Here is a 25,880-nt window from a genome sequence, read left to right as displayed (position 1 = left end):
CGTCTGGCCCTGCGATGCTCGGGGGGGGATCTGAGTTGGGGAGGGGGCCGGGAGCAGCTCAGCGCAGGGGGGGTGCGCCCAGGGTGGGGGTGCACGCACGGCTTGGGGGGCAGCGGGCACCGGGCGGGGCGCAGCGGGGGCTGCACCGGGGCGGCTGCGGAGCTCTGCCCGCTTTCGGTTTCTGTCCGTGGCCGGGGCTCCCCGGGGGGGTCCCGGGCCGCTGCAGAGCGGGCAGGAGCCGGGGCGGGGGGGGGGCGGCGGCGGGGGAGCGGGCAGCGCGGCTCGGCCCGGCTCGGCCCCGCTCGGTTCGCCCCGGCCCGGCTCAGCCCGGCCCCGTTGCCCGCCCGGTGCCGGCAGCGCGGCCGGCGGGGCCCCCCCTGGCTGGGGCCCCCCCTCGCTGGGCTCCGGCAGGACGCGCCGCCCCGAGTTTCGTTTCCCGGCCGGGACCGGCACCGGCAGCGGGAGCGGCACCGGCATCGGCAGCGGCACCGGCAGCGGGAGCGGCAGCGGCAGCGGCACCGGCAGCGGGAGCGGCAGCGGGAGCGGCACCGGCACCGGCACCGGCAGCGGGAGCGGGAGCGCCACCGTCAGTGGGAGTGGGAGCGGGAGCGGGATGGAGCTGCGGGGGTACCAGCGGGAGGCCGTGGCCCCGGCCCTGCGCGGCCTCAACAGCATCATCTGGCTGCCCACGGGCGCCGGCAAGACCCGCGCCGCCGTCTACGTCTGCCAGCAGCACCTGGAGAGGCGGCGGGGCGGCAAGGTGGCCGTGCTGGTCAACAAGGTGCCACCGACCCCCGTCCCCTGCCCCGCGGGTAACGGGGCGCCCACCGGACACGGGCTGCCGGGCGGTGGTCCTGGGCGCTGAGCGGGGTCTCGTGGGCGCAGGCGCACTTGGTGGACCAGCACTCCAAGAAGGAGTTCAACGTGCTGCAGAAGGACTTCAGCGTGGCGGCCATCAGCGGGGACAGCAGCCACAAGTGCTTCTTCGCCTCCGTGGTGAAGCAGAGCGACGTCGTCATCTGCACGGCCCAGATCCTGCAGAACGCGCTGGTCAGCAGGGAGGAGGACACGCGCGTGGAGCTGACGGGTGAGCGCGGGACCCCCAGCGCTGGGCTCCCCGCAGCTGGGCTGGCGTGGGACAGCCCCAGCCTCGCCTCGCCCGCTGGGGTGGCTCACCCCGCTCCCCTCCCTCGCCCGGCGCAGATTTCTCGCTGCTGGTGATAGACGAGTGCCACCACACGCACAAGGAAGCCGTCTACAACAAAATCATGCTGAATTACCTCCAGTGCAAGCTCAGCGGGCAGCAGGACCTGCCGCAGGTCCTGGGCCTGACGGCGTCCCCCGGCACCGGGGGGGCAACCTCCTTCGAGGGGGCTGTAGAGCACATCCTGCAGGTGGGTCCCGCGCCCCCCGTCCTGCACCGAGACAGGGTGCGACGGCCCCAGGCACCGCTTCTCCTGGGGTGCAGCGGGGTGTCCCTCGGGGTGGGCGTTCACAACCCAATGTGCAGGCGCTGGGCAGCATGGGGGGGACATCCCTGAACTTGCCGGGGTGTCAGCGGCACCCTGGGCTGCCGGGGCTCAGGGCTGGACGTGGGGTCTCGCCCTCCCAGATCTGTGCCAACCTGGACACTGAGAAAATCACGTCGGCGCAGGAGGAGCTGCAGCACCTGCAGAGCCACGTCCCCCAGCCCAGGAAGCAGTACGACCTCTGCCAGGAGAGAGCGCGGGTGAGGGGTGGCCGGGGGCCGCGTCCCTCCATCCGCTGAGCTCAGGCCGATCTGAGGAATCACCCGACCCAGAGCTTTGGTGCAGGGGGATCCCGCAACCGTCCGGGTCCTGCCGTGCAAACGGCCCCTACCCCCGGGCCAGGCGCTCTGGGCTGAGCCTCCAAGGCTGTCCGGAGAAATGTCCTTGATTCCTCGGGTCCTGAGCCCCTCTCTGCTCCCAGGACCCCTTTGGCGAGCGGCTGAAGAAGGTGATGGAGCGGATCCAGCAGCACATGGAGATGCCCGGCCTGCCACAGGACTTTGGCACGCAGATTTATGAGCAGCGCATCATGGAGCTGGAGAAGAGAGGTGAGGAGGCGGCAGTGCGGGTGCGGCGGGGCTGAGCTGGCAGCCGCCGGGCCAGGCTGTGACCGCGGTGTATCCCGGCCCTCGCCAGCGGCAGAGACGTTTTGTCGCAAGATGCGGGTGTGCGCGCTGCACCTGCGCAAGTACAACGACGCTTTGCTGATCAACGACACGGTGCGGATGATCGACGCCTTCCAGTGCCTCCAGCAGTTCTACGCCACCGAGCGGGACGTGAAGGACCCCACCGAACGGTTCCTCACCACCACGTTTGAGGGTAACGGAGGGGCCTGGAGGGGGGTTGGTGCTGGCTGCGGTTGGGGGGGCGGGGAGCCGCCCTCACACCCCGCTCGCCTGCGCAGAGAACAGGACCAGCCTGCAGGCACTCGCCGGGGACCAGCGCTATGAGAACCCCAGGCTGGGCAAGCTGGAGGAGATCCTGCGGGAGCACTTCCAGCCCCTGGGCACTTCTCGTGGCATCGTCTTCACCAAGACCCGGCAGAGCGCCCACAGCCTGCTCAGCTGGCTGCAGGGCACGGCCGCGCTCAGTGGGCAGCACATCAGGGCTGCCGTCCTCACCGGCGCCGGCTACAGCAACCAGACCAGGCACATGACGCCGGTGAGCAGAGGGTGGGGAGGAGCTGGACAGGGTCCAGGATCCGGCCCTAAGCCTCTCTGTGCACTTTGTGGGTGCTGCGGGTGCTGCCTGGGGCTCGGAGCCCTATGCAGCTGCTGAAGCATCAACCCCTCTCCCCAGAACGAGCAGCAGGACGTGATCAAGCTGTTCCGCGAGGGAGCCCTGAACCTGCTCTTCTCCACCAGCGTGGCCGAGGAGGGCCTGGATATCCCCGAGTGCAACATCGTGGTCCGCTACGGGCTGATGACCAACGAGATCGCCATGATGCAGGTAGCTGCCCGGGCTCCCTCCGGCCGCTCTGCCCGGCCCCATGTGGGGGGCAGCCTGCTGGGACGCCCCAAAGCCCCGGGGGTGGGACACAGGGGCTCTTGCATCCCGCGCCTGCTGGCAGCTCCCTGGGGATGAGCCCAGCTGCTGGCAGAGCACCTCCTTGGCGAGGCGCAGCGGGGTGCGGAGGGTGGATCCATCCTCGCGGGGTGGCACGGGGACGCGGGGGGGTCGGCCATGGCCCTCCTCTGCTGACCGCAGCATTTGGCCCTTCGCTGCAGGCCCGGGGCCGTGCCCGTGCCGAGAACAGCGTCTACTCCGTCCTCGCCAAAGCCAACAGCAAAGAGGTCTCCCGTGAGCGGCTGAACGAGGACCTCGTGGAGCTCATGGAGAGGGCGATCAGAGCGGTGCAAGCCATGCCCGAGCAGGAGTACCGCCTCAAGGTGAGCGCTGGGCGCTGCCCTGAGCACCAGGAGGGCCAGGCAGCTCCTGCCCCTGTCTGCTGCTTGGGCACAGCCCTCTGCGCCCTGCTTTGGGCCGCCTGCTCTCCCCTTGGGGCAGCACCGGCTCCTGGGAGGGGGCAGCGTCAGGTGCACGGGGCCGTGCGTGCCCATCCTGCCCTGCCCATCCTGCCCTGCCCGTCCTGCCCTGCCCGTCCTGCCGTGCGCCTCGCGCTCTCTGGGACGATACACCTCTCCGCGGCCGTGTGTCTTGCCGTGTCTGCCATTCATCCATGCCCATTGCCCTGCACTGACCCCCGTCCTCCCCGCCGTCCTGCCTCCCCCCTCCCCTGCCCTCTGCAGATCAGGGAGCTGCAGCGAGTTGCCGTTGCCAGCTGGCTCATGAAGGAGGCCAGGATCAGCGAGAGGCGGCGGCTGCACGACCCGGACGCTGTTTACCTCTACTGCGTCAACTGCAACAAGGCGGTGTGCCGCGGCAGCGACATCCGCACCGTGGAGGGCATGCACCACGTCAACGTCAACCCCAACTTCGGGTAGGAGCCGGGCGCTGGCGGGGTGAGCGGGCAGAGCCCGGCTGTCAGGCGTCACTTGCAGGAGCTGCCACGCTCTCTGCCCAGGACGGGCAGGGGGTGGCAGCAGCCTGCTGCCAGCTCGCTCTTGGGGACATCGGTCCAGGGAGGTGGTGGGGGCTTTGTAGGACTGTGCAGCTAGGGTAGCACACCCCGATTCTGTCCCCTAGACCATTGTCCTTAGAATGTCTTTCAACCCCTTCCTTGCAGGTTGTATTACAGAGTTTCCTCTGGGAAAATGCAATTCCAGCGGGCTTTCAAGGACTGGGAGCCCGGCTGCCGCATCGTGTGCAGCGAGTGCAGCCAGGTGAGCGCCGCAATCCCCCGTGGCTGCAGCCCAGGCGGCGCGGGAGGGGCAGGGGCTGGGCCTTGCGCCCGGCTCCTGGCTGAGGAATGGAGCTCTGTCTGGCCGATCTGCCGGGGGGTTAGGTCGGGCGTTAGGAAAAGGTTCCTCACCCAAAGGGTGGTGGAGCGCTGGAACAGGCTCCCTCAGGAGGCAGTCACGGTGCCAAGCCTGACAGCATTCAAGAAGCATTTGGACAACGCCCTCAGACATATGGTGTGATTTTTGGGGTTGTCCTGTGCAGGGACAGGAGTTGGACTCGATGGTCCTTGTGGGTCCCTTCCAACTCAAGATATTCTATGATTCTGTGATTCTGTCTCCCCTCAGCACGTGCCCGCGTGGCGCGTGTGCTGCGCGTGCGGGACGCGGACGTGGGCAGCTGTCTGCCAAGGGGGACGTACCCCGGGAGCAAGGAGCTGCCTGCATCCCGGGGGTGGGGGGGTGCTGCGCCGCAGGCTGTGACTGTCCCCTCCCTGCCCACCCAGGACTGGGGAATGGAGATGATCTACCGGCAGGTGAAGCTGCCCATCCTCTGCATCAAAAGCTTCGTGGTGGAGACGCCGGCTGAGAAGAGGAGGTACAAGAAGTGGAGTGCGGTGACGTTCCCCGTCAAGGAGTTTGACTACCTGGAGTATTGCTCCAGCACCCACGGCCTGTCCTTCTAGCGCGGGCTCTGCTCAGAAGAGGACTGTTCCCAGGCCACCTCCCGGGACAGTGGGACCCTTCCCCTCGCCCTCGGCATGGGACCCTCCCTCCAGGCCCGTGCAGACCGAGACCTATGGCTTGCTCCTCTTTTCCTTGCTGGACTGAGCCGCTGCAGCACATCCCTTGCTAGAGCCCGCGGCTGCAGGAGGAGGCTTTGCTGCGCCCACCAGAAAGGAGGAGATGCTGGGATGGGAGAGCACCAGAACCCTTCCCTGCCCGCTGGCAGCTGCTCCCCGTGCCGCTGCCTTCCCTTCCTGCCCCCAGCGCTGCTGGGCTCGGGGGGCTGCCTCCGCGGCCAGGACGCTGCCCTGCCAGGAGACCCAGCCATTTCACATCAGCCTAGGACCACGGCCCAGTGTTTCTCTGGCAGCTTCTGGTCTGCTCTGTGAGTTTGGTGGTCCTCCATTAAAAACCTGTGTGTGTGCTGGGAACGAGGGAAGCATTGGCGGTTTCATTCATCACGAGAGCTCGCTGCGCGCAGGCAGGTTCGGTGCGGGACAGCCCTCGCACCGGAGCCGGACCACCCCATCGCTTGCTGGAGAGCCAGATCCCACCGCGCTGGCAGCGCAGGGGTCCCCAGGGAGGCACCCGCGAGTGCCCGGAGCGAGTTGCATGTGTGGGGCTGCCCCAGTCCTACCCCTCCCCACAGACACCGGCCTGAGCAACCCACCTCGCCCGCCCACCCGAGACCAAACCTCCCGGTGGCCCAGAACGAGCCTCAGCCCCTCGGGGCAGCTCAGCCCTGCGGGAAGGCAGCCTGGAGCTCGGGTGGACTTGACTTTCTGGCAGGAATGCAAGGGCTGCTGAGGCTGAGCGGGGCACCCAGCACGGGGCGGCCGGGGGGGCCCTGCCCGGGCTCGGGGAGGGGGCTGCGCGCCCCTGCCCCTGCCCCTGCCCCTGCCCCGGCAGCTCCGGGCGTCCCCGGGGGCTGAGCTGGGGCTGCCCCGGGGGGGCAGCGCTCGCCGAGCCCCTCGCGTCCGAGCCGGGGAGCCTGAGGTTGCCGCGGGGCTTGCGGGGGGTCGGTGCGGGGGCCCGGCGTCCCCCGGCCCCCGGCGTGCTCTCCCGCCGCCGGTCGCTAGAGGGAAGCCCCGGCCCGGGATGGCGGCGGTGCCCGGGGAGCCGCGGGAGCCCCGGGGCCGCGGCTGAGCCGGCGCCCGGCGGGTGGCGGGGAGGCTCCGTGCGTGCCCCTTCCCCGCGGGATCCGGCCACGCGTGTCCCTGCCGGCCCGGGGACCTCCCGCTCCGGTAAGCGGCGCGGTTGCTCGGGCGGGGAGGGCGGTTACCGGTCGCTCCGGGCGCCCGGGGGGGTGCGGGGGGCCCGGGGTCTGTCCCTGCTCCCAGCCCGGTCCTGCTGGGCACACGGAGCTCCCGCGGAGGCGGCTTTCCGCCGCGCACCCACGGCTGCAGGCGCAGGCAGGGGCACCTGGATGCCCGAGCGGGGTCTCTGCCCAAAACTCGCCCCATCTCTGCCCAAAACTCGCCCCATCTCTGCCCGAAACCCGCCCCCCCCGGGCAGCCACCCCGGGAGCGCGGTACCCCGGCGCTGCGGCCGTGGGGCTCCCCGCCGCAGGCCGCTGCCGGCCGTTATCCCCAGCAAGGATGCGGGCGCCGAGCAGGCGTGCGGCTCCTGCCTGACTTTGAAGGCGGTGGCTTCTGCCGTAATGAGGCATAGCCCAGTTTCAGGTGGAGTTAGCCCCGGGGGAAACATGAAACCAAACTCCTCTTCATCAGAAACTGGGTAATGAGGCCGTTTGGGTTATTTGTAGCTCTCTATGGGCTGGGCTGGCCTCTCCTGCCTCTCCCCAGGCAGAATCCCTCCTGCAGGGACCCCAGATCGTTTTGCTAAACTCAAATTGCCCTGATTTGTGCTCGGAGAATCCAGGCTGTGAGTTAACCTGATGGGTGCCTGCAGCACTGGGTGCTACGGCCTCGCACCTAGATGTGCCTGGCTGTCCACTTTGGTGCCCAAAACCAGAATTTCTGCACCACTGATCCGAACTTGCCCATTTTTGAGGGGGTGCACCTGACCCCACAGGACACAGGGCCAGGACAGCATCGCTCTGTGGGGCTCTGCGGGTTCTGCAAGCGGGTCTGCAGCCAGCCTCTGCTTGTTCCTCCCTGTGCATCTCTGCTTTAACGCCAGCCCCATCTGGCTTCTCCTTCCCGGGGGCTCGGTCACCTTGGGCCTGGCGTCAGGGAGCAGCTGAGCTGCAGTGATCGGTGCTGCGACCTTGGCCGGCGTCCTTCAGAGCCGGCATCCTTCAGAGCCGGCATCCTTCAGAGCCAGCCTCGCACGGCTGAGTCCCCCGGCTGCCTGTGGCGGGGCCAGCCTGCGTGAGGGTGCAGGGACGCGCGCCCCTGCGGCCCCGTCAATCCGCCCTGGCTGGCGCGGGCAGCCTCCTGCGAGCGCGCTGCCGCTGCGTCCCGCAGCCCGGGGCAGAGGCGGTGGCTGCTCCCCTCCGATCAGCCATTCAGGTCACTCCCGCATCGATCGGGTCTGGAGCGTGCTGATAAACCGACTTCAGAGCCACAGGGACGCAGGGAGGCTGAAAGTCCGTGTCTGACCCGGTCTGCGTGCCGTGGGCTGCCCGAGCGCATCCCCAGCCCCAGCCTGCTCCCGGCAGGCTCTCCCCGTGCGCCAGCCCGGTGTCTTTGCTTGGCACCACTCATCCTCCCGCTGTGGGTCAGACCCCTGGCCGGGGGGGCCCTCTGCTCCCCCTCCTCGCACAGCCCAGGGCCGGGGTCCCCCGAGGCGGCTGCAGCCAGTCCTGTGCCACCCCGCTTCTGTCCCCCCTGTGGCACAAGCGTGGCCGTGCCTCCGCAGAGAGCAACAGATGTACCCGGTCCTTGGGGCAGCGCTGGGCCGGCTTCTCCTGTGATTAAACCGGCCTGAAGCCCCACTTCATCGCTCCAATCGCCCTGTCAATAGCTGGGCATTAGAGAGGGCTGCTGGCCCGATTCTTGCCCACTGACACATCCCCTGTCAATAACCTCTGGATTTAAGTCCGTGGCTTGGAGCATCTTTGCTTATCTCAGCTCCCTGAAGCACTTACGTTCCTGGCCATCATAACTCCCTGCCTGTAAGTGGAGACAGGCACCATTACACCGGCAGCAAACAGCCGCTGCGGCAAGTTTTGCTGCCAAAAGTGCCGCGAAGGTGTTTTCCAGCTGCTCTTTGCAGGTGAGCTTCCCGCAGGCGGCCAGGCCAGGGCTTGGCGTGGGGACGGGCACAGCCCCAGAAGCGCCCACGTCCTCCTTCCCCCGCACCCCCTGCCTCTGGCGGCCACGTGTGCTCGCAGACCTCTCCAGAGCGAGGGTAATGCAACGATTTATTTTTATACAGCCCATTTCATTTATCATCCGTGCATCAGAAAGCGACAATTCACCTTTCAATGCACCAGCTGAAAAAAACCCGGCTCCGCTCCGCTTGGCAGCGCCTCAGATTGGCCCTTTCCTGAGGCTGGGTGTTTAGCAGAGACTTAGAGCTCAATCTGTTTAGCTTATCGAAAAGTAGCCTGAGATGTGACTTGATTACAGTGTGCAAGTACCTTCCCAGGGAGAAAACTGCCAGGTATTAAAGGGCTCTTTAACTCAGCTGAGAGAGGAATAATAAGAACTGAGGGCTTGAAGATAAAGTCAGACAAATTGAAACTCAAAATGAGGCGCAGCTCTGCAGCAAGGAGGACGCAGAGCGGCCGGAGCAGGATCCCGGGGCACCTTTCTCACAGCGATGCCCTGGCTGGGCCGCGAGCGGTGGCGGGGCCGGGGGTCCGGGCTGGGGGGTGCCTCTGTCCTGCCCCGCGCCTCTGTCCTGCCCTGTGCCTCTGTCCTGCCCTGCACCTCTGTCCTGCCCCGCGCCTCTGTCCTGCCCCGTGCCTCTGTCCTGCCCCGCGCCTCTGTCCTGCCCTGCACCTCTGTCCTGCCCCGTGCCTCTGTCCTGCCCCGTGCCTCTGTCCTGCCCCGCGCCTCTGTCCTGCCCTGCACCTCTGTCCTGCCCCGCGCCTCTGTCCTGCCCCGTGCCTCTGTCCTGCCCCGCGCCTCTGTCCTGCCCCGTGCCTCTGTCCTGCCCCGTGCCTCTGTCCTGCCCCGCGCCTCTGTCCTGCCCCGTGCCTCTGTCCTGCCCCGTGCCTCTGTCCTGCCCCGCGCCTCTGTCCTGCCCCGTGCCTCTGTCCTGCCCCGTGCCTCTGTCCTGCCCTGTGCCTCTGTCCTGCCCCGTGCCTCTGTCCTGCCCTGTGCCTCTGTCCTGCCCTGTGCCTCTGTCCTGCCCTGTGCCTCTGTCCTGCCCTGCGCCTCTGTCCTGCCCCGTGCCTCTGTCCTGCCCCGTGCCTCTGTCCTGCCCTGTGCCTCTGTCCTGCCCCGCGCCTCTGTCCTGCCCCGTGCCTCTGTCCTGCCCCGTGCCTCTGTCCTGCCCCGCGCCTCTGTCCTGCCCTGTGCCTCTGTCCTGCCCCGTGCCTCTGTCCTGCCCCGTGCCTCTGTCCTGCCCCGCACCTCTGTCCTGCCCCGTGCCTCTGTCCTGCCCTGCGCCTCTGTCCTGCCCCGTGCCTCTGTCCTGCCCCGTGCCTCTGTCCTGCCCTGCGCCTCTGTCCTGCCCCGCGCCTCTGTCCTGCCCCGTGCCTCTGTCCTGCCCCGTGCCTCTGTCCTGCCCCGCGCCTCTGTCCTGCCCCGTGCCTCTGTCCTGCCCCGTGCCTCTGTCCTGCCCTGTGCCTCTGTCCTGCCCCGCACCTCTGTCCTGCCCCGTGCCTCTGTCCTGCCCTGTGCCTCTGTCCTGCCCCGCACCTCTGTCCTGCCCCGTGCCTCTGTCCTGCCCCGCGCCTCTGTCCTGCCCCGTGCCTCTGTCCTGCCCTGCACCTCTGTCCTGCCCCGTGCCTCTGTCCTGCCCCGTGCCTCTGTCCTGCCCCGCGCCTCTGTCCTGCCCCGCGCCTCTGTCCTGCCCTGTGCCTCTGTCCTGCCCCGCGCCTCTGTCCTGCCCCGTGCCTCTGTCCTGCCCTGTGCCTCTGTCCTGCCCCGCGCCTCTGTCCTGCCCTGTGCCTCTGTCCTGCCCTGCGGTTCTGGCCCTGCGCGGGTGCGGCCTCGGGCAGCGGCAGGGTGAGTCCATGGCATCTGTGGGCGAGGGGGATGGGGGGCTGAATTTTCCTTCCCGGGCCCATCTGAAAATCTCGCTGTCGCACAGTATCTCTGCCGGAGCCCGGGAGCACGTCAGCCCCCGGGGTGACCTTTCCCGGGACAGCTGGAGCCTCCCTTTCTGTACCAGGGGAAATTCCAGCCTGGTGAAAACTGCTCATCGTGGAGGAACTCGATCCTGAAAACCAAAAGCCCTCTCTCCACGCCGCTCCTACCGCCCCTCTCCTCCGCTGCCGGGGGCGCGTGGGAGCCCGCAGAGCGCGCAGGGACGTCCTGGTCTGGCTCTGCTGCGCCGTCCCTGCGACCGACGGCTGCACGTCTAACGCTTCCCTGCTGGGAGTTAATCTTGACTGTTAGCATGTCAGGTTGCCAGTGGATTAAACAAGGGGATTAGCATCAAACAATTTCCCTCCCACCCCGAGCGGGGAGGCAGGAAATATAATCACTGTGGTTTTATTTTGCTTAGGCTAAAAAAGCTCCCTGGCATGTGGCCGGGCGATGCCAGCCATGCCGGTGGCACAGGGAGGCATGTGCCCAGGGTGCTGCGGGGGCCTCCGCCGCCCACGGGTGATGGGGATGCCGAGACCAGGGCTGCTCGTCCCGGGGGGCTCGGGGAGGTGTCCCTGCAGGGTGGCACTCGTGGAACCGCTGCAGCCTGCGCCCGGGGTGCTGGGTGCAGCCGCGGCTGGATCAGACCAACCCATTGCCCAGCCGTGAGGGGTGCGTGTGTGCGGGGGCTGATCCGCTGGGCCTGGGCAGGGGCTGCAGCGGTCACCAGGTGCCCCCGAGCAGGGCACAAAAGCTGGGGCTGGAGAGGGGGAGGCTCCCAGCCCCCAGGCAGCGACCGAGCCGCCCCAGCGCCTGCCGGCCTGGGCTGAGCTGGGGACGGCAGGGGACGGCATCGCCTTGCAGGTGCAAAAGCAAATCTGTCCTCCCAACTGCTCCCGGGTTCCAGAGCCAGGGGACGGCGACGCAGCTCTGATCCGACGGCTGCGGTGCCGCAGACTTGCCAGCTTTCATCCCAAGCTTCCTCCCCACCTGTGATCACAGGATCCACTGTCAGCGCCGGGGCACAGCGCTGCCCTCTCAGACGCTACATAAGAAGTAAAAGAAACCCTCTGATCCAGGGTGTGTGTTTGATCGAGAACTCGCACGGCTTGGCTGGTGGCAGGGGCAGAGCGGCCAGCCCTGTGCTCAGCGCAGAGACTCGACATCCCTTTGGACCAAAGCGCCGCGGGGGAGCAGCCAGCCTCGCGTCCCCGCGTCCTCTTTGGCCCAGATCTCCTCGCTCCATGACGGTTACTCGGCCGCTGTCATCTGAGGAGCATTTCCAGGGCAGCCCAGTCCCTGGTCAGCCGAGAAGGACGGGACGGCTCACTGGGACCAGGCAGCGGCTGGGCCGTGCCCGCGGTGGGCTCGGCACGGAGGAGCGTCGCCCTGGGGAAGGGGGTGGCCCAGCAGCGGTGGGTGGGCTGGCGCAGGGCTGTGAGGAGTGGGAGCGCGGTCGTTTGCTTCCTCATCAGATGGCCGAGAGCAGCAGAAGACCCATGGAGATCTCCCCCCATGGCCCCCGGGGTTCTGGGTCAGAGCCGGTGCGGGGGCTCCCCCTGCCCGGGAGGGGAGATGCTGCTGCAAGTTATTCCTGGAGGGGGATTTGCCACGTGTCTCCTTCTCCAGCGATGGGCTGCCTGCTTCTCCCCCACTTGAGACGGGACCTGGCAGAGCCATGGGCTGCTCCCTGGCAGCAGCGCAGGCCAGACGCCGCGCCTCTCCCTGCTGCTGCCTCCCCCGTGGCACAGCCCCGTGAGAGGGAAAGCTCTCCTGCCTCTCCTGCCTCTCCTGCCTCTCCTGCCTCTCCGGGCTACACCGCTTTTAAGGAAACTCATGGGAACCTCCTCACCCCAAGACCAGTTATCAGCTGAAATCGGCCGAAAGGTCCTGGGCGGGCGCTGATGCATGGGCGGGCGCTGATGCATGGGCAGACACTGCCCCGTGCATGCACACCTCGCTTTTCTAGGAAACCGGGCTAAAAATACTGTCCTAGGGCTGTGCGGCAAAAGGCTGGGCAGATCCTCAGCTACTGGAAGCCCAAGTGATTTACAGCCCGTAGCCCGTGCGCAATCCCAGCCCCGCTGTCCCTGGGGCTGCGCAGGGGCAGGGACGATCCCGGCACGCGGCAGCCGGGGCCGGGGCCAGGGCACCTCTCCGCTGGGCAGAAGAGCAGGGAGGCTGCAGGGATCCCCCTTCTCCAGCGCTGCCAGGGGGGTTTGCCTCTCCTAATCTTGCCATTTGTTCCGTGACTCTGCATGGGCCTGTGCCTCGGCAGGACACGGGGAAGGGACGGTATGCAGCACGATGGGGGTGAGACCCAGGGACGGCTCGGCGGGTGCTGGCACAGCTCGGGGCCCGCGGGGACCCGTGGCACAAGCTGCAATATCGGAAAATTCCCAAACAAAATTTCATGCGCTAAATCTCAGGGCTGCGATTCTGCTGAGACCTGACTTTATAATTGGATCTGTCAGAAACCCGTCACACTTAATGTGCAGCTGCCAACTCGCCGTGCGGCTCCTCGCCACGCTCCGCCGCCGGCGCCGGCTCTGCCCCTCTCCCTGCCCCTCGGCAGGCAGCGCCCTGCGGGCAGCGCGGGCTCCCCAGCCCGGCCGGGAAAGCCTTGTCCTGCCGTGCCCAGCGCCCCAGCCCGCTGCAGACACATCCCCAACTGCTGCCGCGCGGGCTGGCGCTGGGAAGGGCTGCGACGGGAGCGCTGCTCATCCCACCCACTCCAGGCACCGACCCCTCGGCACGCAACATGCCAGCAGCTCTCCCTCCCGTTGGGAGCAGTGGACTGGGAATACCCGGGCTCCTGCCCCACGCCGGTGCTTTATTTTGGTGGATGGTTTTTGTTCATTTGTTTGTTCCCCTCCCGCGGTTTCCCTGCTATTACCCAAAACGGAGCATGGTGGGGTGGCAGCAGTGGGAGAGAGCAAGGAGCTGCTTCTCCTTCCCGTCCCGTGCGGGACCACACGCCACTCTGCAATTTCAGCAAACTCCAGTCATGGGTTTTAAGTCCTTTTTGTGTTTTATGCGAGAGGGCGGCACTTGCCAGGCTCGCAGGAGAGATGGCGGATGCAACGCGGAGGCTGCTGCGTGCCGGCCGTGTGGTCGGGCAGGTCTGGTTTGTGCTTTCTGCCACTGAAGCCTGGGATGCTCAGCAGCTTTGGGGGGGGAAATAATGCGTATTTGAGCATGTTTCTGGAAGTTCTTCAGTGTCATTTACCCTCTCCGACGCAGTGCAGAGCCTTGGGCTGCGCAGTGGGACATCGCAGCCCCTTGGTCAGGTCAGGCTGGGCCTCCCACCCATCCCCAAAGCCCCCGCAGAGGGGCTGGGGCATTTGGGGCTTCTGAGGAAACATCCAGGGTTTTCCAGGAAAAGGTCAAGATTTCTGGTTCCTCTCTCTGCCCCAGGGACCAACGATCAGGGCTGGGCACTGGGAGAATCTGGCCGCCTGGAATTTTCCCGCTTGAGGAAAGATCCAGCTTGCACCTGAGCCTCCGCCGCTGGGAGCGGGGCGGTGGGGGCCAGCCCCTGCTTCGGCCTGGGGACCGTCCGAGTTTTGCCTCGAGGTGCCTGAGATTCCCCCTCCGCCACCGGGGCCGGCGGTGGGACGGTGCCGGTGCCAGCGAGGCCGCGGCAGCGCTGGTGAAGCGTGGGAGCCCAGCAGCCTGCGGCCGCCAAGGAGGAGTGTGCCTGCGTGTTCTCCACCTGAGTAATCAAAATCCTTACCCAGTGTTTGATTAAAGGCCACAAAACATATTATCTTTGATTCTTTCCCTTTATTTTTGTTCCCTTCATTTGTCCCTTGGAGATGAGGGTTGCTCTGGTACTTATTAGTCACAAAGCCCTAACCTCGCGCTGCGTTCCTGCTATCTGAGAAATGAATTATTAATGGTGCATTAAACAGAGACTGGAAAGGGGCCCTGGGACACTGATAATCAGGAGCTAATTGAGGAAGAAATGAGATACCGCTCCCGTTGCAGAGCGAGGACTGTGCAGCGCTGCAATACCAAAGGTGACCCTACTGCAACTCCTGGGCCCACTGCGCCAGGCTCTGCCTGTGCAATGCTTGCCGATGGGTCACGCGTGCACACTCTGCCGGGCCGGGATGCTCTGCCCTGGTCAGGATGCTCTGCCGTGGCCGGGATGCTCTGCCCTGGCCACAATGCTCTGCCCTGGCCGGGATGCTCTGCCCTGGCCACAATGCTCTGCCCTGGCCGGGATGCTCTGCCCTGGCTGGGATGCTCTGCCCTGGCCAGGATGCTCTGCGCTGGCCGGGATGCTCTGCCCTGGCCACAATGCTCTGCCCTGGCCGGGATGCTCTGCCCTGGCTGGGATGCTCTGCCCTGGCCGGGATGCTCTGCCCTGGCCACAATGCTCTGCCCTGGCCACAATGCTCTGCCCTGGCCAGGATGCTCTGCCCTGGCCGGGATGCTCTGCGCTGGCCGGGATGCTCTGCCCTGGCCGGGATGCTCTGCGTTGGCTGGGATGCTCTGCGTGGTCCCCGTGCTCTGCTGTGTCCCATGTGTGTCCTGCCTGATGTGGGAGACAGGAGCAGGCAGGGCACTGGCAGTGCCTGGATCTGTGCAGGCAGGAGGGCTGCACGACAGCCGCTCCTGACGGGAGGAGGCTGGGCACCGTTTCTCCCTGCACTTCGGCTAATCCTGGGTGAAACGGCACAGCCGAGGAACGGCCCTGGGGACGCAGCGGGCCTGGGAGCAGCGGCCATGGCCATGGCAGCATTTGACAGAAGGGATGAACATGGCTGTTGGAGTCAGGGGATTAGCACAGATTTTTTCCAGGCTGCCCGCAAGCCTGCAGAGAGCTCAGCCCAGCGCCATGCCGCCATGCCAGTTGAGGCCTGGCAGAGCTCGGCTGTGGGGCAGCACGGGGAGGAGAGGCTCTTTCCCAGGGGCCCAGAGGAGCCCCACGATGCTCAGCCCCCAGCCCCTCCGGCGCGGCAGGGCTGGGAGATGAACTCCTGCAGTCTGGAGGCAGAGGCTGCCCGGGCAGAGCCGTGCGGTGAGGCGGGAGGGCTCATACCCCGACGGGTTGTTTATTTATTTTCCAATATGTTGCCTGGCATCAGCTGTGTCCCTGCTCCCCTGCCTCGCTCTCGAGCTGGTACAGCAAGCTGGCCGGCACGCCGGCAGCTGGGGAGCAAACAGCGGCACCAGCAAGCAGGAAGGTGCATTAATAAAACACGGGGCTGGCATGCACTGGGGGGGCTGGCATGCACTGGGGGGGCTGGCACACACGGGGGGGGAGCCTGGCACACACTGGGGGGAGGCTGGCACGCACTGGGAGAGGGCTGGCACACGCTGGGTGGGGGCTGGCACACGCTGGGGGGGGGCTGGCACACACTGGGGGGGCTGGCACACACTGGGAGAGGGCTGGCACACACTGGGGGGGGGCTGGCACACGCTGGGGGGGGCTGGCACACACTGGGGGGAGCCTGGCACACGCTGGGAGGGTGCTGGCACACACTGGGGGGGGCTGGCACACACTGGGGGGGGGCTGGCACACACTGGGGGGGGCTGGCACACACTGGGGCGGGGCTGGCACCCCAGGCTCAGGCAGGCAGCAATAAGAAAGTGGACAAACGTGTTCAGGCCCCTGGAAAGCTGCTGCATCCCACATTTTTGACGGCATGAAGCATCTCTGGGGGCCTGGCCGGGAGCGCCCGACCACGGGGACAGGGGCTCTTCCTTTGGGCTTCCCATCGGTGCTTGGCAGCAGCCGGGGCGCCCGGGGCGGCACCCCTGCTCGCGGCCGGCCGCTGGCACCGGCTGCTCCCCGTGTCCCCGGGGACGACGTCCCGCCTCGGCAGCGGCTGCTCAGGGTGCTGGATCCTGCCCGCACCTCGGCTGAACTTCTGCACAAGTGACTGGGGGCCGAATGATTCCAATCATCTTTTATTTATTCTCTTTTACTGTTTTTCTACACAGCTTTGAGCCACGGGCCTGTCAAACTTCTCCTCTTCCACCCCAGTTCCATTAAAGCATAAAAAATGTCTCCTTTTAAGCCCGAGCCAAATGGCAAACCTGTGCGAGCCATAAAACTTTCTGCAGCAGCTGAGGCGAAGCTGTGAAAAATGCTGCGGCAGGGACGGCGTCCCCTTCTCGCTGCTGGGGAGCTGAGAAGTTCTGCAATGGCCTCTCGCCATCGGGGCCGAGGGCTCGGGGCGCAGGCAGGGGCAGCCGGGGGGGGTGGTCCTGGGATGGCAGGGACAGGGCATGGCCGAAAACAGCATTGAGTTCTGGTTATAAAACATATTGTCCGTGTTGCTAAAGCAGTTGGGGTTAATAGGATGTTGAGCAAATCACAGCTTTTCTCTGTGCCTCAGTTTACCTCCTGGAAAAGGGGGTCCCAGCAGCTCCCCCACAGCGCGGGCAGCGCAGCTGAGCCCCGCGCGCAGCTGAGCCCCGCACCCAGCTGAGCCCCGCACCCAGCTGGGGCCGTTCAGCCTCCCCCACCCCGGGCGGAGGCTTTAAAGGTGCTGTGGGGAGGCCGGTGGGCCCCGGGGCTGAGGGCTGCCTGGGGATGGGGCTGCAGAAGAGAACTAGGTTTGTTCTGTGGGGAAATGGCTATTTCTGCTGCTGGGATGGAGCTGGCATCGGTGATGCCTCCTGAGCCCGGGAGGCAGGAGAATCCTTTGCAAACGGGCAGGTGCGTGTGGCTCTGGGGACAGCGAGGGGGCTGGGGGCTGTGGGGCTGGGGGAGCAGCCGTCCCGCTGGCACGGACCCCGACTTCTTCCCCTGGGCCTGCTCCTGCCCAGCCGTCCCCTGCACAGGCTGCTGTGATCCACCAGCCAGAGACCTGCGGGGGCTGCCCACGCCGCCAGCACGAAGCCCCCGCCCGGGCTGGGACCACCGGGCTTGGGGTGCCGGATCCCTGCTGCCGTGACCCGAGGCACCGCCTGGGGCTGGCGCTGCTCCCCCCGGGGCTCCGGCGCGTCCCCCTGCTCTGCGAGGCTCGCCCTCACTCCCCTGGCTCCGGCACCACGTGCTTCGGGGTCCCGCTGGGATGTGGCCGCGGGGTCTCGAGGGCTGGGGAAAGATGGGGAGAAGCCGCTGCCATCGGCCGCCCCGGCCGTGTGCCGGGGATGCCTCTGCTGCTCTGCACGTGGCCAGCGTCAGCCTGGTGCAGCCCCGACGTGTCCCGCTGCCTCCCGTCTCCAAACACGAGCGGTGTTTTGGTTTGAGACCCGACTGCCCCGCTCCCCTCCCGGCACCCGTGGGCTCCACTCCGCTCCCCCCGGCCGGGGCTCCCCGCTCTGGCTCCGCTCCGACGTCACGCCGAAGCAGCCGCAGTTGATCCAGACTCCTTGCATAAATATTTATGCACTGATGCAGTGCTCTTCTAAATATAAAGCTTTATCTGGAATTTCATTTAAACATTAAGTGTAGATAATTTATTTATAATTAATGTAGACATCAAGTCCCATCTCTGGAATGCCTGTGAGCTTTCATTTATAATTGGGAGGTAAGTCAGAAGCTAGAGGCTGGGCCTCTTATCAGTTTCGTTTTAATTTTCCTCCTGCAGCAAACGAAGCTGGTGCAATTCATCTCTCATTAGGAAGAAGCACAAAACTCCCCTAAAATAACAGTTTTATAGGGACCATGTAATAAACCCATCTTTGTTCTTCTCCTCGCCTTTGATAATATTACCAGGGCTCACAGCTCCCTTCAAAGTGTTGCTCTTCCTTAAAAATAAGTAAGTAAGTCGATTAAAAATTAAAACCGCTTTTCTATACTATAAAATTTACTCCCCGCAATTATGCAGAGGGACTAGTTATCTTCCTTCTGTAGATTTTAATTAAAAGTTACAACGGGAAGGGAAGAACAACTGCCATAAAATAATAGAAGTCTCTCCACTAAGGATGAGTTATTGGTGCCTTTTCGCTCCGGCAGCCTTTCGGGAGCCGACGCTGCGGCCGAGGCAGCGGTGCCCGGCGCTGGCGGGGCCGCGAGGGCGAGCGGTAACGGGGGTGGCTGGGGGAGCGGGGCTGGGGCTGCGGGTGCCGTGGCGGGGGGGGTTTCCAGGAGCCGATGCTGGGGTTCCCGCTGTTGTTCCTGCACCCGGTGGGGGGTTTCCTGCACCCATGGGTGCCCGAATGGGTGCTCAGCTCGGCAGAAAACCCGTCTCGTGCTGAACCCCTGGCAGTCCTGGCTCTGAACTGTTTGTGCTCTTGCTTCTGTGCCCCGGTTAGAAAACGGGGCCCGTTGTGCTGCCTGCAGCACCCATGGGTGCAGGGTGCTGGTGCTGGGGTGATGGTGGCTGTGCGGATCCCGGGGTGCAAACCAGGCTGTCTGCACAACCCGGCTCTGCCGGGGGCACGGGGGCACGGCTGCCCCGGGCCTGTTTCATCTCCAGAGGCGTGGGTCCGTGACCGCCCAGGCACCGGGGTCCTTCCTGCGGCACAGCCCCGCCGGCGGCAGCTGCGGTCCCTGAGCCCCTCCTCGCACAGCGCGTTACGGCGCAGCCGTGCCACGGAGGCTGTACGACGCGCTCATCTGGCCTGGATATTTCATAAAAGCTAAGAGGGACGATCAAAGGCGGCTCCGTGCTCGCACTAAAAATAGCGGGTGCCTGGGACGGCGCTGGGGCCGCCGGCAGGAGCCCGCGGTGCCTCGGTAACCTGTAAACACCGAGCATCGCCCACAACAGCCCCGTTGGGGCTCGATTGTCCCTGTTGCTTGTTCTTGAAGTCACGCAAAAGCCCCTGCTCCTCTCAGCTGCTGCAGGGTGACGAGGGTGGGTGCCGACCCGCGTGCATGGCCACCGGGTCCGTCCCACTGCGGGGCTGGAGCATCCCTGCTGCGGGGCAGCCTCCGGACCGCTCTGGGGGACCAGGGCCCCTGCCCCGAGCACGGCTGCACTGCCCGGTCGGCCAGGCTCCCCGCAGGGACAGACCCTGTGCGCCCGGTGCGGGACCAGCAGAGCTGCAGAGCATCAGCTGCTGCGAACATTTGAAATTCATAAACCAGCTCCCCAGGACCGAGGGCCGGACTCCAACTCCCCAGCGTTTCCGTGATGGATAGCACGCTCCTCTTGTTGCCTTTTGGTTTCCAAAGGTTTTGCAAGCACGCTCTTTGCCTCGAGCTTTTCTAGGCTCAAGTTAGGCATCTCTTGTGCCCGAGATGTTGACGTGCCCTGAGATGGCGTTGAGGTTTTCATCCTCCCTTTTGCTCCCAACCAAACAACGCCAGTGGTGCAAGGGCTGCAGCGAAGCAGGCAGGCGCTGCGGCAGCTGTGCCGATGCGGGCATTCGGGTGGCCCCTGGGCCGGGTCACTGCCCCGTCCCGCTGCCCCGGTGACGTGCTGGGGGAGCCAGAGCTCGGGGGCAGAAGTGCAGCCGTCACTGCGGAGGCGAGGCGTCCGTTGGGCGTGAGGACAGGCGCACAGACAGGTCACTGGCCCAGCGCTCTTGCCCTGTCCTTGAAAGCACCAGGAAGGTGCTGCTGGGCCACAGGTTGATCTTCAAACCGCACACCCTGGCGTGCCGCTGGTAACGGCCTTACCTAGCAGGAGAGCGCTGAGGTTTAATTACGAGCTATTTGCAAAGTGCTGGTGTGGAAAGGGCTGTGTAAATGGAAAAGCTTATCCCACTTTTACAAGAACTCTTCCAGAGTGCAAACCTTTGCCCCTGAGGACACCGTGGGCTCCTCTGAATCCAAATGCAGGTGTTTGCTGGGTTGGTGCCCTCCCGGTCTGCGCTGAACGCTGGGTCCGGTCCCCGCATCTGGCCAGAGGCAGGTAATCTGCTAACCCAGCTAATGGGCGCAGCGCAGGCAGCAGAGCCAAGGGGCTGCTATTGCCTGGGGCCGGCGTTGGCGTCTCGCTCTCCTGGAGGCTGGTGGCTCTGCCGTGCCCGCATCCCGGCATCCCACCGCCCGCGCCAGCAGCGGGCCGTGGGAATTTAAGGCAAACAACCTAGAACCCACCAAAGACGGGCCCTCGCACCCAGGTTATTGACTGGGACCAGTCCTGCTCCGTGCTGGGGGGTGGGCAGGGTCAGTGCAGCCTCGGCGCTAAGGCGAGGACGACTTCCCGCGGGCCGGGGCCGCCCGTCGGTGTCGTTTCTTTAACCTGTTATGGCTGTTGAGATGTTCTGCTGCCCATCTCCCCATCACCTGCCCCCTTCTGCTGGCTGTAAAGACGCTAGCCCCCATTGATCTGGATCTGAAACATTTATGAAATCTTTATGGGCTTTTGAAAAGATTTTAATTCCCTGACAGTGCTGCTTTCACAAAAAAAAAAAAAAATTATGACTCAACGAGCAATTATAGGCTTAACAGCTGCTGAATGGCCCCAGCAGCTGCCGGAGCAGCTTGGCACGGCTCAGCGCGGCAGCCGAGGAGCCAGCAAGGCTTCCTGGAAAGCGATGCTGGGACTGAGCCGCCACGCGCCGAGCTTCCCGGGCTGCGGGACCCCGGCTTGGTTCCTGCGGCACGGCCCCTCCTCTGCCCACCTCCCTCCCGTGGGCTTCGGTGCCCAGCAGCCGGGCAGGGAGAGGCTCTGCCTGCCGCAGGTCCCTGCTGCGTGGGAGGCAGCAAGGCTGGGAAGGGACGAACAGCGCTTGGCTGCGCCCGGGGAGCTGGCACCGCAGCCAGCCAGCGCCGGTGGGACCCCGGCGGGTGCTGCAGGAGGGGGCCCTCCTCCCCTTGGAAACACCTTCGGGCCCTCAGGGGCAGCTTGCCTGGGTGGGGCTGGGGGGCTCTCGACCCTGGCTGGGCTCTCTCTTGTCCCCTTCCCTGTCCACTGGTGGTTTGGGACCCCGATGCTGTGCAGGAGCCTGGGGCTCTCCGGGCAGGGCATGGGCAGCGCTCGTGGTCCTGTGGCTCCACGTGTCTCAATGGCATCGTGTCCAGGACAGCCTTCGGCTCCTCTGCCACCCCTGCCTGGCAGCCGGCTCACCGGCGAGGTGCCACCGCGGCATCCCCGGGCAGCACCAGCACCTCCCGCGCGGTGAGATGCTCAGAGCTGGCAGGGCCGATAGCGCAGCTCCCTCGCTGCCGTGAGGATGTAGACCGTTGGGTTGATTGTAAAACTTCTTATTTACTGAACGCGGAGCTGCTGAATGCCACGGCCATAAGGAAAGGTGAAGCTTCAGCCCTGACGCGTGCCCGTTCCCCAGCGGGAAGAGCTGACGCCGTCAGAGGAGCAAACCCAGGCCGACGCTGGGGCTCTGCTCTGGGCTCTGCCCAGCAGAGCCGCTGCCTCGCCCGTGGCGGGCAAAAGGCTTTCTCCCCGCTGGGCTCGCTGCTTCTCTGCCGAATGCAAAAAGCTGCTGTAAAGAAATCAGCACGGGGGTGGGAGAAACTTTGTGAGCAACTGCGGCGAGATGGAGGATTTGTGTGTGCTGTTCCTTCTGCTAATCTGTCCCACAGCATTTCTGTGCGGTGCAGCTGGAGACGACCTTCTCTTTGTTTAGAGATTTGTCTTCATTTTTAGAAATATCTGCAGCAAACTAAGAGGGTTAAGGGCGACGAGTCTCCGTTGGCCTTGGCACAAACAATATCTCGGGGAGAAGCTGAACTAAACACAAGAGAAGAGGTGTCTCCAGGAGGATTAGCCGGCATGGCTGAGATGCATATCGCACTGATTGCCTCGCCTGTCTTTGTGCCGTGTTTCTGGATGGGAAAACAAGTTTATTTGCAGCCTGTTAGGGTTTGTTTTGAGCCAGCTGAGGCTGGGTCTGCGTGGGAAGGAGACGGGGCTGGGCAGGGCTGTATGGGAAATAAAGAAGGGATAGCGAAGTTAACAGCAGTGAAAATGTTTTCGTGAGGAACTTCATCAGCAGAGTGGGTTTGCACGGTGGGGAGCCAGCGCCCGGCGGAGCTGGGCTCCCCTCGGCGGGAGCTGGGCTCCCCTCGGCGGGCGCGGAGCCGGGGTCCCGCCGAGCGCGGCTTGCGTGAGCCGATGGGACCCGACCCGGCGCTCTGGCGGGAACCGCTGCCTCCTCCCTCCCGCCCGCCATTCTCCCTCTGGTTGGCACAGCGAAGCGTCTCCGGCTCAGTCCCGTCACAGGGACAGGCTACAGCGGGCAGGAGTTTAGTTTAATTATAAAAATCCCTGCGTGCAGGCTTGCTAAATATACCGTGAAAACTTCAGGAGATGGGAAAGACGGCAAGAGGAATATTGCATTAGGCTGTGAGCGATGTGAACGGCTGCCTTCGGGAGGGGGAAGCCAGCAATTGTGGAGGGGGAGCGACTCATCCCTGCTCCCCAGTGCTGGAACGCCGGAGATGTGGGCTGGGCAAGAGGCCTCATCCCTGCGTTCCCGGTGCCCACGCCTGGAAGGGGGGAGCCCGGCCCCCTTCCTCGTGGTGCGATGGAGGAAGGATGAGGCCGTAAGTGTTAATGGCAATGAAAAAAGTCTGTGGAGGAGCTGCAGCCCTGTCTCTGCTCCTTGGAGAGGAAGGCTACACCGTAATCGCCAAGCTCCTGACAGCTAAGGTAATGCAAGGTTTGAGATCCATTAGAGTGCCTGTAATTATTTATAGGGAAGAAAAAAACACCCTACATTGTGAAAATCAGATGGCACAGCAAATAAATGCACCAAGCTTTGGAGAAAGGATTCTTAAAAACCAGAGTAATTGAGAACGAGAGCCACGCCGAGGCTCGGCGGTGCCGCGCTGCCGATCCTCGGCACCTGACCCTGGCTCCGGTGGCAGCGAGGACAGGGGCTCTTGGTCTGGACAGGCATAGCCCAGCGCTGCTGGGCCATCAGCTTGTGTTCCAGGCTCAGGAGGCCTAGAAAGAGCTGCTGGGGGGGAGCACAACGCCCGGTCTCTCTGCTCCTGGTTTCCACCTCCTTGGCAGCTGGGGGCCCTTGAGCCCTCCTGCGCCCGTAGCCCTTCGCTCGGAGGAGCGCGGAGCAGCGCGGGGTCTGCCCTCGCTTCCCGCAGCCTCTGCCAGCGGCTGCCCGGGGCTGAGCGGACTCCTGCATCTTGGCATCAGTTCCACTTTTTAGTGGAGGCACAGCAGCGGCGGGCGAGAGCTCCCGGAGACGAGAGCCCCTGAGTGCGTCTGTTCTGGAGGAGAGTGCTCTTGGCCAGAGAGCCCGGCAGGGCAGAGCAATTCCCCCGCAGCCAGGCTGTAAAGCTTAATTAGCAGTTTTGCGAAGTGCTTTGAGATCCTCTGTGAAATGTCCTGGAGGAGGGCAAAATGTGATTATATAACGTGTCTAGACAATATATTCCTCGGGGCGGGGAGCAGGCCTTTTTTATATCTGTTCTTCTATGTCAACACTGTGTGGCCTCGCTTAAAGGTTCTGGGAGCTGCTAAAATATTAATAACAACGACAACGATAGGAAAACACATGCTTTTGCGCTCAAAAAAATGTTGATCTTAGCACAAGCCAGCTGGATGTCAGCAAAGAAGCCTCTGCCTGGCGGCCGCCTTGCACCCCAGCTACGATGGCTTCAGAGCACGCAGCACCTCCCCGCTGGCCCCCTGCCCCCGTCCCCTCCCGCCCGGCTCCCGTTCACCCTCCTGGAGCAGCGGGGCTCCCCCGGCTCCTTCGGGGGCCGGGCTGTGCACCCCGGGCAGGGTGCAGGGCCGTGCCGCCGGCTGACCTTGGCACGGGAGCCGCGGCTGCAGCCTGGGTCAGAGCGGGGGCTCTGCCGCCGGCGAAGCCCTGCAGCCTCCGCGGGGTCAGGGGTGCCACCTCCCCTGTCCCCTCCGAGAGCTCCGGTCTGCTCGGGGCTACGGGACCGGGGACCCCCGTCCCAGCACGTGGCGATGAGGGGCTGAGACCTGACCCTCTGTGCTCCGTGGCGTTCACGGCACCGGGCACCCCTGTGCCCCCAAACGGGGGTGCCCTCCCCACGGCCCTGCTGGGTCACCCTCCTCCCAGCCACAGCACCTTACCGAGCCCCAGGCCCCCCGAAAGGGCCGGGGAGCCACGGTGCTCCCGCGGGGTGCCCAGGCGGCCGGGGCAGCTCCGCCGGGCAGGGGTCCCCGGGGGTGCCCCCTCCCCAGCCCCCGCTCAGCCGCAGCCCTGTCCCAGCCCGGGGCACCGGACCCAGGGGTGCGCGGCGGCGGGAGGCGGCACCGGGATGCGCCGCCCGGTTCCCCCCTCCCACCCGGTGCGGGCGCACGGCACCGGGGGGGGACCGCGGCGGCGCGCGCGCTGCCTTCATCCCCCCCTTCCTCCTCCCCCCCTTCCTCCTCCTCTTCCTCCTCCTCCTCCTCCTCCGGGAGCGCGCTCGCCCAGCCGGGAGCGAGCAGCCGGCGGGAGGATGCTGCAAACGGCGGCGGAGCCGGGCGGCTGGGCAGGTAGGGCGGGCGGGCGGCCCGGGCCCCCCCGGTCCCCCTCGGTATCCCCCGGTCCCCCTCGGCCCCCCTTGGTATCCCCCGGTCCCCCTCGGCCCCCCCTCGGCCGGCGGCGGCCGGGTCGCGGGCCCCGGAGAGTTGCGGCCGTGGCAAAGTTGCCGGGGCGGGGGGATGCGCGGGGGGGGCGCGGCGGGGCCGGGAGAGGGGCGGCGGGGCCGCCCGCGGGATGCTGCGCCGCGCCCGGCCGGGATGCGCCGGTCCCCCCTCGCCGTCCCGGCTCCCGCCTGCCGAGGGGAAGCCCGGCTGCGCAGCGCCGAGCACCGCGGCGGGGGCGGCGGGGGCGGCGGAGCCCCGGTCCCGCTGACCTCCCCCGCCGGAGGTGTCCGGTCGGGAGCGAAACTTCTGCAGCGGAACTTTGCCGAAGCCCCGGCCGCAGCCCCTTCCCCTGCCTGGGGCTGCCTCTCCCGCGCCGAGCGGGACCCGCGCGGTGGGCGGCGGGGGTGCTGCCCCCCAGCTCGTCTCTGCCGAGGTGTCCGCGCCGTCGGGGTGCACGGCGTGTGACACCCACGGGCGTGCGGCGGGCTCGGGTCTGCCGGCAGCGCCCGGGCCCGGGCGGCGTTTGCCAAGGTGCCGGCGCGCAGCCGGGGCGTGCGGCGCGACGGGGGGGGCCGTGGGGCCGCGTCCGCGGGTGGGCGGTGGGGCCGCGTCCGCGGGCCCCGCCTGGGCCCCGCTGCGCTGCTCGGGGTGTCGGGGTGCGCGGCGCACCCTGCGCGTCCCACGGCTCGGCTGCAGGGCGCCGGCGGCTGCTCGCATCCCTGCTTGGATTGAGCGCGGAGAGGTTTGTGCTGGAAATGGAGCCGAGGCTTTCTGGCTGTCTCCACAAGGGGTACTCGGCTTTTAAAGAAAAGGACTTTTATTGAAGCCTTACAAAAGCGCTTTCTGTTAGCGGTTTGGGCAGCGAGCGCTGTGTTTCGGGGTGGCTGCAGCCCGGGGCAGAGCACGGTCCTCCTGACCAGGCACGCGCCTGCGGCGTAACCCGCCGAGCAGGAGCGAACTTGGCTACAGAAGCAGCATCCTCATCTGGAAGATCGCCCGCTCTCGCCTTAGCTTTTATCAATATACCTTGCTATTAACTGGAAGCAGCGGCAAGCTATGGCTGAAGCTTTTCATGAGCCGTGCGCCGGGTGGGGTAGGGCTGGAGCTCTCCTCTGCCCGGGAGCAAGTCCCGCGCACCCCGGGGAGCAGGGCCGTGCCCGTGGCCGCCCCGACAGCGCAGCGGCAGCGCCGGCAGCACCGATCGCGCTGGCCATGCGTGTGGGAAAACAACTTCTTGCGCAGGATCTGAGCTCCCGGCTCTCCTCGGCATGT

The 25,880-nt window shown here is 65.9% G+C and overlaps 2 protein-coding genes across 3 annotated transcripts in view; both read left to right on the top strand.

Moving 5' to 3' along the window:
- Positions 1–579: 579 nt before the first annotated feature.
- Positions 580–5,371, top strand: DHX58 (DExH-box helicase 58). 2 transcript variants are annotated; one of them, XM_082331635.1, is made up of 12 exons: positions 580–781; positions 886–1,087; positions 1,204–1,394; positions 1,613–1,729; positions 1,951–2,077; positions 2,166–2,348; positions 2,434–2,690; positions 2,829–2,978; positions 3,257–3,418; positions 3,779–3,969; positions 4,216–4,312; positions 4,834–5,371. In XM_082331635.1, exons 1-12 carry the CDS (start codon positions 614–616, stop codon positions 5,011–5,013), a joined length of 2,025 nt encoding a protein of 674 aa, XP_082187761.1. In that variant the 5' UTR covers positions 580–613; the 3' UTR covers positions 5,014–5,371. The 2 variants fall into 2 exon arrangements, with proteins under 2 accessions (XP_082187761.1, XP_082187762.1); XM_082331636.1 differs by lacking the exon at positions 4,216–4,312 and having other exon boundaries at positions 4,834–4,873.
- Positions 5,372–24,350: 18,979 nt separating this feature from the next.
- ZNF385C (zinc finger protein 385C) overlaps positions 24,351–25,880 on the top strand; it is a gene marked incomplete at its 3' end in the record, with an annotated part of 78,615 nt that continues 77,085 nt past the window's right edge. Inside the window, exon 1 of the mRNA XM_082331983.1 lies at positions 24,351–24,515. Within this exon, the coding sequence (XP_082188109.1) occupies positions 24,479–24,515 (37 nt within the window). The 5' untranslated portion in view covers positions 24,351–24,478. The remainder of the gene's footprint in view (positions 24,516–25,880) is intronic.

This window comes from Platalea leucorodia (assembly GCF_965183815.1).
Source record: "Platalea leucorodia genome assembly, chromosome: 22".
NCBI classification, from domain to species: domain Eukaryota; kingdom Metazoa; phylum Chordata; class Aves; order Pelecaniformes; family Threskiornithidae; genus Platalea; species Platalea leucorodia.
This window is presented reverse-complemented; position numbering and strand designations above follow the sequence as displayed.